The sequence below is a fragment of the Hevea brasiliensis genome, chromosome 17 (assembly GCF_030052815.1).
Source record: "Hevea brasiliensis isolate MT/VB/25A 57/8 chromosome 17, ASM3005281v1, whole genome shotgun sequence".
Taxonomy (NCBI): Eukaryota; Viridiplantae; Streptophyta; class Magnoliopsida; order Malpighiales; family Euphorbiaceae; genus Hevea; species Hevea brasiliensis.
In genome coordinates, this window is record NC_079509.1 from 2,677,002 (window position 1) to 2,690,777 (window position 13,776).

Sequence of the window (13,776 nt, forward strand, 5' to 3'; positions counted from 1 at the left end):
TATGCTCACCTTCCCAATCTGATTCCTCAGGTACGCCTTACTCTATAGCACATTATGTGGGTTATGATAAATTCTCTGCACAACACCGATGTTTTTTGGCAGCCATTACTACAGGACATGAACCAAGCTCTTATGCAGAAGCAGTTAAGGATGAACAGTGGAGAGCGGCTATGAGAAAAGAAATACAGGCTTTGGAGGATAATGGTACATGGACAGTTGAAAATCTGCCATTTGGGAAGAAAGCAATAGGAAGCAAGTGGGTATACAAAATTAAATACAATTCTGATGGAAGTGTTGAACGATACAAGGCGCGGTTAGTGATATTGGGAAATAATCAAGTTGAAGGCATAGATTATCAGGAGACTTTTGCTCCTACAGCAAAAATGGTTACTGTGCGCACCTTTCTTGTTGTTGCGGCTGCAAAGAATTGGGAACTCCATCAAATGGATGTCCAAAATGCTTTCTTACACGGTGATTTGGAGGAAGAGGTTTACATGAAGATGCCGCCTGGATTTGCTTCTCAATCACCAGGGAAGGTTTGTAAACTCCGAAAATCTCTATACGGTTTGCGGCAAGCACCTAGATGTTGGTTTGCGAAATTGGCTGCATCTCTGAAAGCTTATGGATTTCAGCAATCATATTCAGATTACTCTTTGTTCACTTTTCGAGCTGGGACTGTTCAATTGAAAGTGCTTATTTATGTGGATGACCTTATTATCTCCAGCAATGATGTTTCCGCTGTACAAAAATTCAAGAACTATTTGAGTCGTTGCTTTCATATGAAAGACTTGGGGAAGCTGAAATTTTTCTTAGGGATTGAAGTAGCCAGAAACTCGAATGGTATTTTCTTGTGTCAACGTAAGTATGCGTTGGGTGTAATTTTAGAAGTTGGATTACTGGGTTGTAAGCCGGCTAAAACTCCTCTTGAACAAAATCACAAGCTGGCCCTTATCGAGAGTGATGATGTGGATGACCCTGCTCAGTATAGGCGTCTGGTGGGACGGTTTATTTATCTAACAATAACTCGGCCCGAGTTGTCTTATTGTGTGCATATTCTTGCTCAGTTCATGCAATAACCGAAGAAAACTCATTGGGAGGCAGTTGTTAGAGTTGTGCATTATTTGAAAGGAAATCCAAGTCAGGGTATACTACTGCATGCCAATTGTGATATCAAATTGTCTACTTACTGTGATTCTGATTGAGTTAGCTGTCCTTTGACGAGACGGTCTTTGATCGATTATTTTGTTCTTTTGGGTGAATCCCCTATCTCGTGGAAGACTAAAAAGCAACAGACAGCGTCTCGCTCATCCGCTAAAGCTGAATATCGGTCTATGAGTACTACAACTTGTGAACTTAAATGGTTGAAAGGATTATTGAATTCTCTTGGTGTGGCGCATACTGAACCTATGAATTTATATTGTGATAGTCAGGCAGCTCTGCATATAGCTGCTAATCCTGTCTATCATGAACGTACCAAGCATATTGAAGTGGACTGTCATTTTATTCGTGATGAGATATTGAATGGTAACATTCGAACAAATTATGTACGTAGTTCAATGCAACCTGCAGATATCTTCACAAAGGCGTTGGGAAAGGATCAGTTTGACTTTCTTCTTCGCAAGTTGGGCATTCGAGATCTCCATGCTCCAACTTGAAGAGGGTATTGGAAAGGCAGCTGTTAGCTGCCACTTATTTTGTATTTATTTATGGCATTTATTTAGAAATTTTTATGTGCATATTTGTTATTACCTTTTATTGTATGAGTCTGATACAATTTTGGTAGTTTAGCTTGATTAGGAACTTATTTATTAGATACAATTTTTTATATATATCTTTGATTTATGGGGCAATAAATATCAGAATTCTTATTCCAAAATTTCCTAGTTCTTTTACAGTTACAACAAACTAAACATGATTTCTTGCCACTTACGTATCTTTATTTATTTAGCTTAAACTTTTCCCATGATTTGGGAAGTCGATGGTGAGATCTCAATCTCTTGAAACTAGGTCATGCGAAGTTTAGTACCCTCATTTTTGTTAGGTCAAGGTTCTGGTTTCATTGGGCAGGCGGGCTGGTTTTGGACCGAGCCTAAAAGACTTGGTCCAGGCCTTGTTCGACCTGTACAATATAAATAATTTTTTTTTTTTAAACCAAAAAATTGTTTTAATATAGAAAATTATATTTCGGGCTCGCCCAATTTGGGAAGCCTAGCTCCCGTCCAAGGGTGGAGGTGATGTTACTTATAGTTTAGACCCATAACGAAGACCCATTTTCAATTCAGCCCTAATCCAAACTCCAGTGTGGCCGATAAAGCTCAGTCCAATGCCCGAGTCTTCTTTCCCCTTTGTGTCTGCCGAACCCTGAGAGCACACGACGCTTCTTGCTCCTGCTCTGCTCAATGGCCACCGAGAACAAGCCGAAGTCTGCTGCCACCGCCAACACAAACAAGAGTAAGAAGAGGAAACAACGCTATCTCCCCCAAAATGTATCCTTCTCTCTTTCTTTTTTGTCCCTGTATCTATATTATTCTTGTTGGTAGCCTTTGCTTTTGTGCTTCTTTTAGTTGAGTTTGTTTTACCTATGAATTGCAGAAGCCAGTGAAGAAGAAGGGCCCCTACCCTTTACGCCCAGGAGTTCAGGGCTTCTTTATCACTTGTGATGGTGGCAAAGAGCGCCAAGCCTCTCATGAGGCTATTAACGTTATTGATTCTGTATGCTCTCTCTCTCTCTCTCTCTCTCTCTCTCTCTCTCTCTCTCTCTCTCTCTATCCATTTTCTTCTTCTTCTCTCTCGTTTTAGTTCTAGAAAAGGGTGTTAATTATTTGTTTCATTTTTCGTGCTGATAAACATTGATTTCCTGTACCCTTTTTGCTTGGAACTTGTGGGTTGAATTATGAGTACCGCGCATATTTTTTCTGCATGTATATTTGGTGAAGTTAGGATATTTTTAGTGGGATCGCAGGAAGAAAAATGAAAACCGCTTTTAATGACTGAAATATATCATATATTGATTAGAGGAAGATAAATCCAATAGTGAATTGGAGAAAAAGGTGGATATTTCGCCTAAAATTGAAGTTAAGGCTTTCAAACGATTAGATGATTTTGATTGGATTTTGTTTATTTAATGGAGAGTTTGACAAAGAGAAGTACATAATGAATTTGAATGGTGTGAAATGTGGTTTCATAGATGAGGAGTTTTAATAAAGGACTCGTCTGATAGCACTGTGTTGACAATTAGGTCGAGCAGAATTTTACTTTTTGCCTTGCAGCTATAGACCATGTCTTTTTCTGCACTTGTTTGTAAGCCATATGCACGTGTTTTTAAGTAGTAAATGCTCTTTTCTCTAATTTTTGAGGTGAAATCAGGTCGTTCATTTAGCTGCTGGTGTTCCTGCTTTCTTTTGCAGTTTTATGAAGAGCTGATCCATGGTAAGGATACAGATGTAAAGCCAGCAGAGTTGCCTAATAAACCTTTAAATAAAAAGATAAAGTTTGTATATTCTGATGACGATGAAGAAGGAGAAGAAGATGATAATGAGGTGGAGGGGGAAGAGGATGAAGAGGAGGATGGGGAGGAAGAGAATAAACCAGATACAAACCAAAACAATGATGTTAAAAGTGAAAGTCCAACAAATGAGAAGTTAGATATTAATGTGGAGAATTTGTGCTGTGGAAAGCAAACGGAAGAAAACACTAATGATAATGAAGAGAGTGCTAAAGATCTGGAAAATCAAACAAATGAAGCCAAGGAGCCTCCAGTGAAGAAGCAATGCATAGAAACATGTGTCTCAAAATCTGTTGTCCATGAAAAGGTGGAGCAGAAATCCATTGATAAGCTTATTGAAGATGAACTCAAAGAAATTGGAGATAGGAGTAAGGTGAGTAATATACTGCCTCTTTTCCCATTTATTTTCATTTTTTTGTCTTGATGTTCCATTCTTCCATAAAAGTAATAAATAACAGTTCCTAAATTAGATGAACACGAAAATTGCTTATGTGGGTGTAGTTATCCCATTTGTAGGCTTTTCATTGTTGTTTTATTCTGGTGATGTGCTCTTTCTTCCCCTTGTCTGTATTTTTTTTGTGATTGTTATCTATATAATTTGTAATGATTATGTATATCAGTAAATTCTCTTTTTGTTTATTTGGTACATCCATCTGTAAGAATTACGTTGAGCAGGTATTTGATAAGAATGATTTAGCTTTACTATAAGTACTTAATTAAGAAAAAAACAGAAATAAATTTATTGTTTTGATGGCCGGAAGATATGATTAGTGTTTGGCCTGAGAAAAATAAGACAAACAAGCTGCATTGTAATATACGACCATGGCATGCAAAAATGTGTATCCTGATTCTGCTTCATGAAGGTGGTATGTTTGTGAAAACAGTGACAAAGTTAACATTCAAACACTGACAATTGCATGAGTGGTCTAGAGTTGGTAGCACTTACTTTGGTTTTATTCTAGAACTGTTTTCTTGGCTAATTTAATCTCCAATCTTGTAGATTATGCTCAATTATCTAATTCCCATTGTTATTTGTGGATATAAGAAAAGGATGGAGTCCATCCTTGATAACTATTTGTGAGTTATGACTGCCTCCTCATACTTTTTTTGTGCTATTTAATGTTGTAATGTTCAAACAGAGGCGCTTTGCAAATCTTGATTCAGGTTGTAATGGTGTTGCTTTTGTTCAAATGCGCAAGAGAGATGGAGACCCTTCTCCTAGAGATATTGTACAGCACATGATGACTTCTGCTGCATCAACTAGGAAACACATGTCAAGGTTTATGAAATGCTTATCTGTTTGATTAAATTTTATCTAGTGCATAACTTCCAACCAGTGCTGGCTGGATCTTTTTGCTTTTTTTGGGACTTGTAGGCTATTAGCTGTAGGCTTCATGTGTAAGACAAGCAAATTGGCATGCCTAGTCCTGGAAGAAGTCTCATATAAGCTGCATGAGAAAATTGTCGTATTATATGAGGTGGCTAAAGTTCTGTTTTCATATGTAGGTTTATCTTAAGAGTGTTGCCAATTGAAGTTTCGTGCTATGCTTCAGAAGAGGAAATTTCAAAAGCAATGACTCCAGTTGTGGCAAAATATTTTCCTGTGGATACTCGAGAGCCGCAGAAGGTACTAGTTTATTAATTTCATCGCTGTTTATCATACATTTTATGATAAACAAAGCAATATTTGTCCTGGAAGGAAAACAAAAAAGTATGTCAATGAGCATGCCTGGAATTTCCTAGTTTTTAACTAACTACTTTTTGATGAGCAAACTATAGCCATTGTCTGAATATCTTAAATCCAGGACTAAGTAGGATGGGGTCTTGATAAGATTTGACTTGTTCCAACTTGATTCTATTGTTTTATTTTGAGTAGGGACTGAACTTGGAGTCCAAAGATCAACCTTTGTTAGTTGGAATGTCACTGAAATTGGACTTATAGCAATAATGCTATTAAATATTTTGTAAATTGCGACTCAAACTTAATTTTTATTTCTATTTTATAAGCAAATGACTGGTAGTTTCAATAGGATATCATTCTAACATGGATGATTTCTGTTTAGGCTCAACCTGACAAGCATGAGTTAAATTTAATGATTTTATTTATTTTTACAGTTTGCTGTGCTTTATGAAGCTCGTGCAAACACTGGCATTGACAGGATGAAAATTATAAATTCAGTTGCAAAATCTGTTCCTGGGCCACATAAAGTCGACCTTAGCAATCCTGACAAGACAATCGTAGTTGAAATTGTTAGGGTAAACAATTTTTCTTCCCTGCTAAAACTGAAAATTATCTGCAGAAGCTGCTCTCATATTACACTAAATTTTATCTTTCTGGCATTGCAATCATATTTGCCTATACTTTGTTTGTTTTTTAGAAACTGTAATTAACATGGTTAGCGTTGTTTGTGACTGTTAGACTGTGTGCTTGATTGGCGTGGTTGAAAAGTACAAGGAGTTGGCCAAGTACAACCTGAGGCAACTTACATCACCAAAACAGTAGTAGAGAATTGCATATTGTAGCTCTGATACGTAGATCTTGTGTTTCAGGCTGCTATTGTAAATTTTTACATTGACGGCTTCCCAAATCTGTTCCTTTATGTATTTTTATTTTTAAATATCAGTTTAAGCTTGCTCCACGATAATCTTATTGTTGCTGAAGTTCTGGTCAATGTATTTGATGTATCATCAAAATGTTATTCTGACCCCACTTTCTGATGTGTGATCACAACCCTTCTCAATTGTAGCTTTGGAGCTTCGGCCAATTTCGTAATAATATTAATGTTTAGGCTCCTGGGGATGTGCAATATAGGTGAAAACTGCTCCACGTTAAGAAAAACGCACAAGAAGGGGAGATTTCCTTTTCTCTTATCTTTTAGAGAGAAAACTCTCTCAATCTCCGAGTAGGTTCGCGTGTAGCTTTTGTTCGGATTTTGGTCTGCAGGCTTGAACTTCTTGGTGATGGTTTCTTTTGACTTGCTGTGTGTGATCTTCGTTGCTGCTGGATCTATGCAGGGGAATGGTATCGTAGGGACGCTCACAATGCCGTTCTTGTGGCTTTCGCTCCCTTGAAGCCTGCAGAGTGGGATGGCTAGAGCACTAATACCCTCCTTTGTTTTTAGTAAACGTGGCGTCAGTGCTTTTGTTTACTGCATGGTCTGTTATTTTGCTCCTTCTCTGAGCTTGGGTTTATTTTGCTTGGGACTCTATCTTTCAGGCATTTTGCCGAGTCTTGGTCCCTTGCAGTGCTCCATTCAGCTTGTCTCCCTCTAGGGAAGTTTGTGCCTCTCCCTCTCTGCCTTTCGTTTCTCTGGTTTCGACTTCCATAGTCCAACGCTTCAGAGTTATTTTTGTCTTCCCTAGCTCGATTGTCTGTTCCCTTGTGGTGTTGTTCTTGGGGCCTTTTTCACTAGGCGTTTTAGTTGAAGTTAATCCCATTGGTGTTTCAATAGGATGAACTTATTGGTTGTTTGTGGTGATTTGAGCCCTTCCCCGTGCGATTTGTGGTGCGGTGTTTCCTTCCTCCTGATCGTGTGTTCGGGCTTGGATCTTTCTCTATTGGGGTTTCTGTTTGTGGGTTGGACTTGAGAGCCCTTTCTTGTGCAATTTATGTTTAGCTAGATTTTTTTTTTTATACCATGGGCCTTTATCTATATTGAACTTATAAGCCTAATTTTATTAATGAATCTTATTAATTTTTCGGGAAAAAAAAAGCTCTACATAAAGTGCAATTACATTCTCAAAAACTATTATTTCAGTTACTGCCGAGTTAAGTCGGTCATCTCTCGCCCCTCCGAGGGCGAGACAACCCTCCTTCCTCATTCGGCGTGGCTTCCAAGTTTGAGGATAACGATGAGGGTTTGGTAGGATTTCCCTCTGTGGCTGTGTACAAGTGCATGGGTTGGCGTGAATCTGGGACTCTTGGAGGCGTTACCGATGTCATTCACTTGGGTATCCAATCTCTCAACAATCGGTGCAAAAGAGCGCTGCCCTTGGTGTTCCCCTGGCTCCAGATCTAATCAAGATCTCAGGGTGATATTCATATTGTTTTTCGGTCCTATGAGTTTCTTTCTCGAGGAGATACTATTTTTGAAATCTTTGCGTGTTTGTTTGGTTTGATTCCAACATACTTATTGCCTGCTTCAGTGTGGCTTAGAGATGTATGTGGTTGGAGGTTGGGTTGGGGCTTGGTTTATGAAATCTTAATGTTATGTTGGGTTTAGGAGAGCTTGAATCTGCTGCTCTTGTTGTAGTTGATTTATCCTATAATGTAATGGGTCTCATGCCTTTTTCTCCTCATGCAATGAATTATTATCTTTGAAAAAAAAAAAGTAAGATGCATTAAGGGAATTTTATACACAATACATTTTCACTCCATGAGAGAGAGGGAGAGAGAGAGAGAGAGAGGAGCAATTTTATATTCAATCTTTCCACGTAAGATCACTGAATGGAGAACAACTACAGAAATAAGAACACACGAGAAAAAAAAAAAGGCGAAAAGAAGTCAAAAAACAAGCTCGTCCCACCCTTCCCTTCTATGAGGAAGAAAAAGAGGTCCACATAAGCTTCTGCACCTAAAATGCTATCTCCTTCTCATAATTACGCACTTGGAGGCTTGTACAACTTCTCCACCATCTTCCTATATTCTGCAATAAACAGAGGTTTAACTTTTCAGATTACTTCCAAAAAAATAAAAAATTCAGATGATTCCCAACCAAAAAAAGATTCTGAAGTGTTGAAAAAGAATGCAAGTATCTTAACTACATACCTTCTTGATTGCACCAAAGTTGAGCGGCTTGAGTGTTTAGAGGCGAGCTTATATTTGGTTCTGGAGATCAAATTGCAAACAGAAAAAAAAAATGAAATGAATCAACCGGCATAGTCAAATTAACTGGATTTTTATTAGAAACATGTATATTCAGATAAAGGGTCAATTGCATAGTCAAATTTACCTCCAAGTAGGCTCTGGATGGATAGGAGTATTGTTCGAACATCATATGCGGATGACCATTTATCCTACAAAAAATAGCATAGTCAAATAAATTTGCATCCTGTAAAGCTGGTGGTTATTCGAGTAAACTCATGGAACAAAACACTGTGGGGTACTTACCTGAAGAATATCCAAGCAAATGTTGCCATAGACATCCACATTAGGATGGAAGCAGCTGGTTTCAAACTTCACCTTTGGTGGCTTGAAGGGGTAGTCGTTTGGAAAAGAAAGGGATAGCTTGTATTCAGTCCCTTCAAAAACTGTGTCTTTACTTCCGGTGATTGTTCCTTTCCAGCAAAATATGTTGTCTTCTTCAGGGAAGGCAGATATACCAGCTTCTCCACTCATCTACAGATAGAAATTCACAAAAAACAAAGAGTTACACAAAACAGATGCGATTTACCATACTCCATTGGAGAGCAACGAAAAAGAAATAGTTCAATTACCATCAACGCCATCAATTCAGATTGCAACCTGTTTTTTTAAAACACATTAAAAAAGAACAAGGGTCAGAAATCCTAAAAATTTTGGAGCCTGGACGGAATAAAAAGTACCCACTTCAAGAGCAATCAACAGAATTGACACCCGATTAAAAGACTAAGTAATCGAATTGAGCTTAAACGATCCACTAACTAGGATCGCCCATAAGAGGGACAGAGGAAATTCAACAACATCCCAAAAAAAAGAAAAGGAAAACAAACCCACAAACCCTATATTCTAATTAGCAGAGGAAAAAGATAGCATACGTACACAAAAGACCCAATTATTAATAAAAATCAATCAAGTCCGTTTTAATAGAAAGATACCGTTTGAGCACAGATTGTGTATCAACAGTCTTTGCCGTTGGCACAGTCTGCTTCGATGGGGTCCCCGCCGGAGCTGCCATGGGTGTGTTGCCTTGGTACCCATTAACTGTAGCCATTGTTTCTTTTGATGAAAAGAAAAGAAAACCCAAAACAATAATAGTTGAAACTGAGATGGATTTTGTTTCGGAAAAATGGAAGAAGAGACTCAGGTAGGGTTTCTTTGACTTTCTTCGCGTTCCAACGAGGGAGAGCGAGCTAGAGAGACGCGACTTATAAGAAAGATAGTCGGTGAAGTGATGCTGCGCCGTTTAAGGGGTGAAGCATGAGACAGGGAGTTGAAAAACTTTTTTGAACGTTACAGTGACGGCGGCGTCGATTCGATTTTTCCGTTTTCTTTTTTAATCTCCAACGGCTAGTTCACCGCTCTCTTTAATTATTTAGGGAACTTTATAATTTGATTTTTAAGTTTGACTTTGTATTTATATTTTAATTTTTAAATTTAAAAAAAATTAATTATTCAACTTTTAAATATTTCACTGCATTGCCTTTTAGTTTTTAAATTTTAAAAAATTATTTATTTATTTTTTATAATTTTAACTCAAAATTAATTAGGATGAAAAAACAGAATTTATATAATGGCCCTAAATTTTTAAGATTAAAGTTTAATTTAATTGAGTTGAATAGAAAAATAAAGTAATTCTGTATATTAAAATTATAAAAATAAAATTGTCCTATAAATTAAAATTATAAAAATTAAAGTATGATAGAATATAAAATTTATAGATTGATTAATTAATTTAAAAAAATTTAAAAATAAAAATATAATATAATATAAAATTAAAAAATAAAATAATTAATTTCTTATAATAAAAAATTAAAGTGTAATATGTTGTAAAATTTAGAATCAAATTGTAAATTACTTTCTTTTATTAATAATGAATTATATTTATTATTTTTATAATTAAGAAATAAATAAAAAAATATTTTTCTTAATAATTAATTAATTAATAATATAAAACATATATTATATTTTTCTGTTAATTGGATTATAATCGGTCGGATATTTTTCATTCAATTCTATTAGTATTAACTATTAATCGAATGCTCACCGCGGAGAGAATTCTCTTTGTTGTTTTCTCTAAGCCTATGGTACAAATCCCTTCAATTTATTGTCGATTCGCGGACTTCCTAGCCCCTTCGGCCAGGAGAAGGTTGCTCTTTCCCTGGTCTGCCCGTGGGATCCCTCCCACCGCGGAGTCGGAATGTAGGCACTCTTTTGGCTTATTTGTTTGCAGAATGTTTGTGATTGATCAGGATATACCGTGAGTTTGCTTGCTTTGGTTATGCTTGTGTAGGAGCTTCTGGATCTAGGAGATGAAGGAGTTGTGTTGTGGAGGAGCAGCAGCCATAAGGATTAAGAGCGAGCATGCATGCGGCCATGGTTGCCCCCTTCTCTACAGGACTTTGCTCTGTGAGTTTGGTGGTAAACCAGACAAGGGGTCGCTTCTTCTACCTGTTGCAGGTTTGTGCTTGATGTGATTCTGCCAAGAAAGTCCTTGCTATCTTCCTCTTGGTGCCATTCTTCCACGAGGAGAGACGATGGAGATAGTACCGTTGGCCAGATTATTAAGCCTTCATTATATTGATCTTTATCCACGAACTTCCTTTTTTATCGTTGAAAATTTTGTTAAATTTTAAAAAATATTATAGTATTATTAAATTACAGTTTACTAGTTGCCATTTTTATTTCTGTGAAACATGCATTTTTTTTTATTTTTTAAAATTTAATAAATTAAATTATTAATTAACTCTTACTTGATTTAGCAACTAGGGGCTTCGTGGAATTATAAATATTTGGTAATATATCTTTTGATGAGTAGCAAAATATTTTTAATATTTATAATCAAGATGGTAAGAGTATTTTTTAACCAATTTATGAATATTAAAATTTAATTTAATTTCATAAATTAAAATGATACTAATAATATTATAAACTTAATTTCATATAAATGTTGTCCCATATTGATTTAGGATAAAGTATTTGTGCTATATATAAAATTTGAATAAACCTGCTCCCTTAAATTTACTTTTATAATGAAATTAAATTTAATCTATTTTTTTTAACAATAAGAACGAGTGTAGTTTTTATATAGAATATTTGCATTAAGATTTATAGACTCTTTATCTTAATTTATGTATACATCAATTGATGTCGTACAATCCTTCTAATAAATATTATTAAACTCTATTTTATATAAAATATTTTTTTAGTAAGGGGATTAAGAGTGTCACGACCCAACCTATAGGCCAGACCGGCACTAGGACCTGGGCCAACTTAAAGCTCCCGAGGCCCGTAGTAAACCTAATTATTCATTAACCCAACTCTAAGGCCCATTTGGGCCCAATTTCAAGAATTCAACCGGACAGAGTCTAGCCATAAAATAGACCTTTCAACAGGGAGTTTTTAACTCACCCGACCTGTAAACATGACATATAATCAATTGGAGAGCTCAGCTCACCCTCCACATACTCATAACAACACAAAAAAAATAAATAGGAGCTCAGCTCCCTCATCCAGTCCAACAAACATGCATATAATAATAAGTTTACAGGACCATTATGGTAATTATATTACAGACCCAAATCAAATGAATATTTCTAACACATGCGGAAATTCTAGGAGTTATCAGAATTACACAAACTTAAATAAACAACCTGCGAAGGAGAAAAGCAGGTTAACCACAACAATAATCCTTCTGTAGCCTGAAAAATAATGAAAAGAAGTGAGCGTTCGACTTAGAGAGTAAAATATCAATTTTAACCATAATCTCTATAACTATCTAAAGCTAATGCACCCTATAGAGTGAAATGCAACATCGGCAATATTTTCACATCATAACAGCAAAAGGTAATTTGGAGCACTCACACACCTGATAATATCAAACAATACATATATGGGAACTGATCCCCTATATAGCTCTCTTAATCCAACCTGTGCCAGCGAAGAACTCAGCTCGAACTTTCACTTAATAAACCAAATCGGGGTCCCAGCGAAGAACTCAAGCCGTATCTACCCCGAAGGATTGGGTCCCAGCAAAGATCTCAAGCCGTGTCTACCCGTCCTGTCCATAGCCAACACCACACCACACGCACGCCAACTCACGCACACTGCTCAAAATTACCACAACAATATCCATGGCACTTTAACAATTATGACTACAATATAAAATGTGCCTAGTATTTAACTACATAGATACATATTTATAAGTGATGCATGGGCATGCTTAAATATATAATAATATTGAAATTACAATTAAGATTAATATTTTACTCACAGACTTGACAGCAGTCACTGTGAAGGCTATCCCGGCTCACCTGACAATTTTATTACAATCATTTAATAAATTTGACTCAATACAAACTAAGAAAAAGACTAAATACGTACTAAGTCGTGCTGAAAATCCGGCAGAGTCTCCCCTATACCTAGAACCTACTTAACCTACAAATGGGTTTAAAACACACTTCTATATCCACCAACCATACACCCACAACTCAATCATATCACACAGCCCCTCCTGAGCCCATCCAAATAGTCATCAATCACAATATGTAAAATTACAGTTTAGTCCTTATAATTGACTCTTTTTACAAAAACTACTCAAATAAACTCTAAAAATTATAAAATTTTACCCCGTGGTCCTTAGTAATATTACTAGGCTAATGTAAAAAAAAATCATAATTTTCTGAGCTACCACGAATATTTTATGAATTTTTAATCCCATTTAAGCACTAGAAAATTATGAAAAAGCAAGGTTTGGGTTTACCTATGCCAATGCCGATCTCGAGAACGCGCTTGGGGCATCTGACAATGATGGGGTAGCCAAAATCCCAATCCAATTCCTAGACTTTTTTGGTAGCCGGTCTGTCTAGCCGGAAATTCACAGACCTGGACAACTGTCGAATTTCCGCGAATTGAAGGTACCTGCACGAAGCCCACAACACGAGGATTAGTATATAATTTTTACGAAATTTTCTAAGCTCATTTAATACTCAGAAAAACACTACGAAGTTCCATGGGATCCACCGAAAAACAGTGTCGAAAAATTTTGAAATTTATATTGTCGCGAAGCTCTCGACGAGTGGAGCGCAATGGTACTTTCGGTTTTCTCGTGACTTTCACGGTTTGCGAGAAATCTAGCCCGAAATTCAAAATGGGCTAAAACTTTCCGGACAAAAATTGGTGTTCTTGGTGTCTATGGAAAGCTCTTGAGGTGTAGATGTTGTTTGACACAAGACCCAGCCCAATCGGTGGCCGGAAGATCGAATTTTAACCGGGAAGTCGAAACAGGGCGCGCGTTTTTCGGCCGCCTAGAGTGTTAGCCGGCCGTGGGGAGGCTGTGGGGCGGTGCGCCGGCGAGTTGGGGAAGGCTGAGTTGCGGCGACGCGGCCTGGAGGTGAGGGAGGAGAGAGAAAAC

The 13,776-nt window shown here is 36.9% G+C and overlaps 2 protein-coding genes and 1 long non-coding RNA gene across 4 annotated transcripts; 2 read left to right on the forward strand and 1 right to left on the reverse strand.

The window, feature by feature from the left end:
* Positions 1–2,284: 2,284 nt before the first annotated feature.
* Positions 2,285–6,150, forward strand: LOC110662713 (uncharacterized). 2 transcript variants are annotated; one of them, XM_058139261.1, is made up of 7 exons: positions 2,289–2,486; positions 2,593–2,712; positions 3,408–3,878; positions 4,645–4,784; positions 5,012–5,132; positions 5,621–5,761; positions 5,925–6,150. In XM_058139261.1, exons 1-7 carry the CDS (start codon positions 2,400–2,402, stop codon positions 6,006–6,008), a joined length of 1,164 nt encoding a protein of 387 aa, XP_057995244.1. In that variant the 5' UTR covers positions 2,289–2,399; the 3' UTR covers positions 6,009–6,150. The 2 variants fall into 2 exon arrangements, with proteins under 2 accessions (XP_057995245.1, XP_057995244.1); XM_058139262.1 differs by lacking the exon at positions 5,621–5,761 and having other exon boundaries at positions 2,285–2,486.
* Positions 6,151–7,530: 1,380 nt separating this feature from the next.
* Positions 7,531–9,676, reverse strand: LOC110662689 (ubiquitin-conjugating enzyme E2 20). The gene is made up of 6 exons (XM_021821763.2): positions 9,302–9,676; positions 8,942–8,969; positions 8,616–8,843; positions 8,458–8,521; positions 8,274–8,333; positions 7,531–8,151 (listed from the first exon to the last, which is right to left on the reverse strand). The coding sequence occupies exons 1-6, from the start codon at positions 9,415–9,417 to the stop codon at positions 8,105–8,107; spliced, it is 543 nt and encodes a 180-aa protein (XP_021677455.1). The 5' UTR covers positions 9,418–9,676; the 3' UTR covers positions 7,531–8,104.
* Positions 9,677–10,348: 672 nt separating this feature from the next.
* Positions 10,349–11,044, forward strand: LOC131175364 (uncharacterized). The gene is made up of 2 exons (XR_009145461.1): positions 10,349–10,565; positions 10,657–11,044. It is a non-coding gene; the product is annotated as an uncharacterized LOC131175364 (long non-coding RNA).
* Positions 11,045–13,776: the final 2,732 nt, after the last annotated feature.

Bases quoted from the DNA above. Each gene is read 5' to 3' on its own strand.
- LOC110662713 (XM_058139261.1), top strand. From the start codon at position 2,400: ATGGCCACCGAGAACAAGCCGAAGTCTGCTGCCACCGCCAACACAAAC. The intron at 4,785-5,011 runs GTTTATGAAATG...TTTCATATGTAG, and splicing joins ACTAGGAAACACATGTCAAG to GTTTATCTTAAGAGTGTTGC. The intron at 5,762-5,924 runs GTAAACAATTTT...TGTGACTGTTAG, and splicing joins TCGTAGTTGAAATTGTTAGG to ACTGTGTGCTTGATTGGCGT.
- LOC110662689 (XM_021821763.2), bottom strand. From the start codon at position 9,417: ATGGCTACAGTTAATGGGTACCAAGGCAACACACCCATGGCAGCTCCG. The intron at 8,970-9,301 runs GTATCTTTCTAT...TTAAAAAAACAG, and splicing joins ACACAATCTGTGCTCAAACG to GTTGCAATCTGAATTGATGG. The intron at 8,334-8,457 runs GTAAATTTGACT...TTTGATCTCCAG, and splicing joins CATCCAGAGCCTACTTGGAG to AACCAAATATAAGCTCGCCT.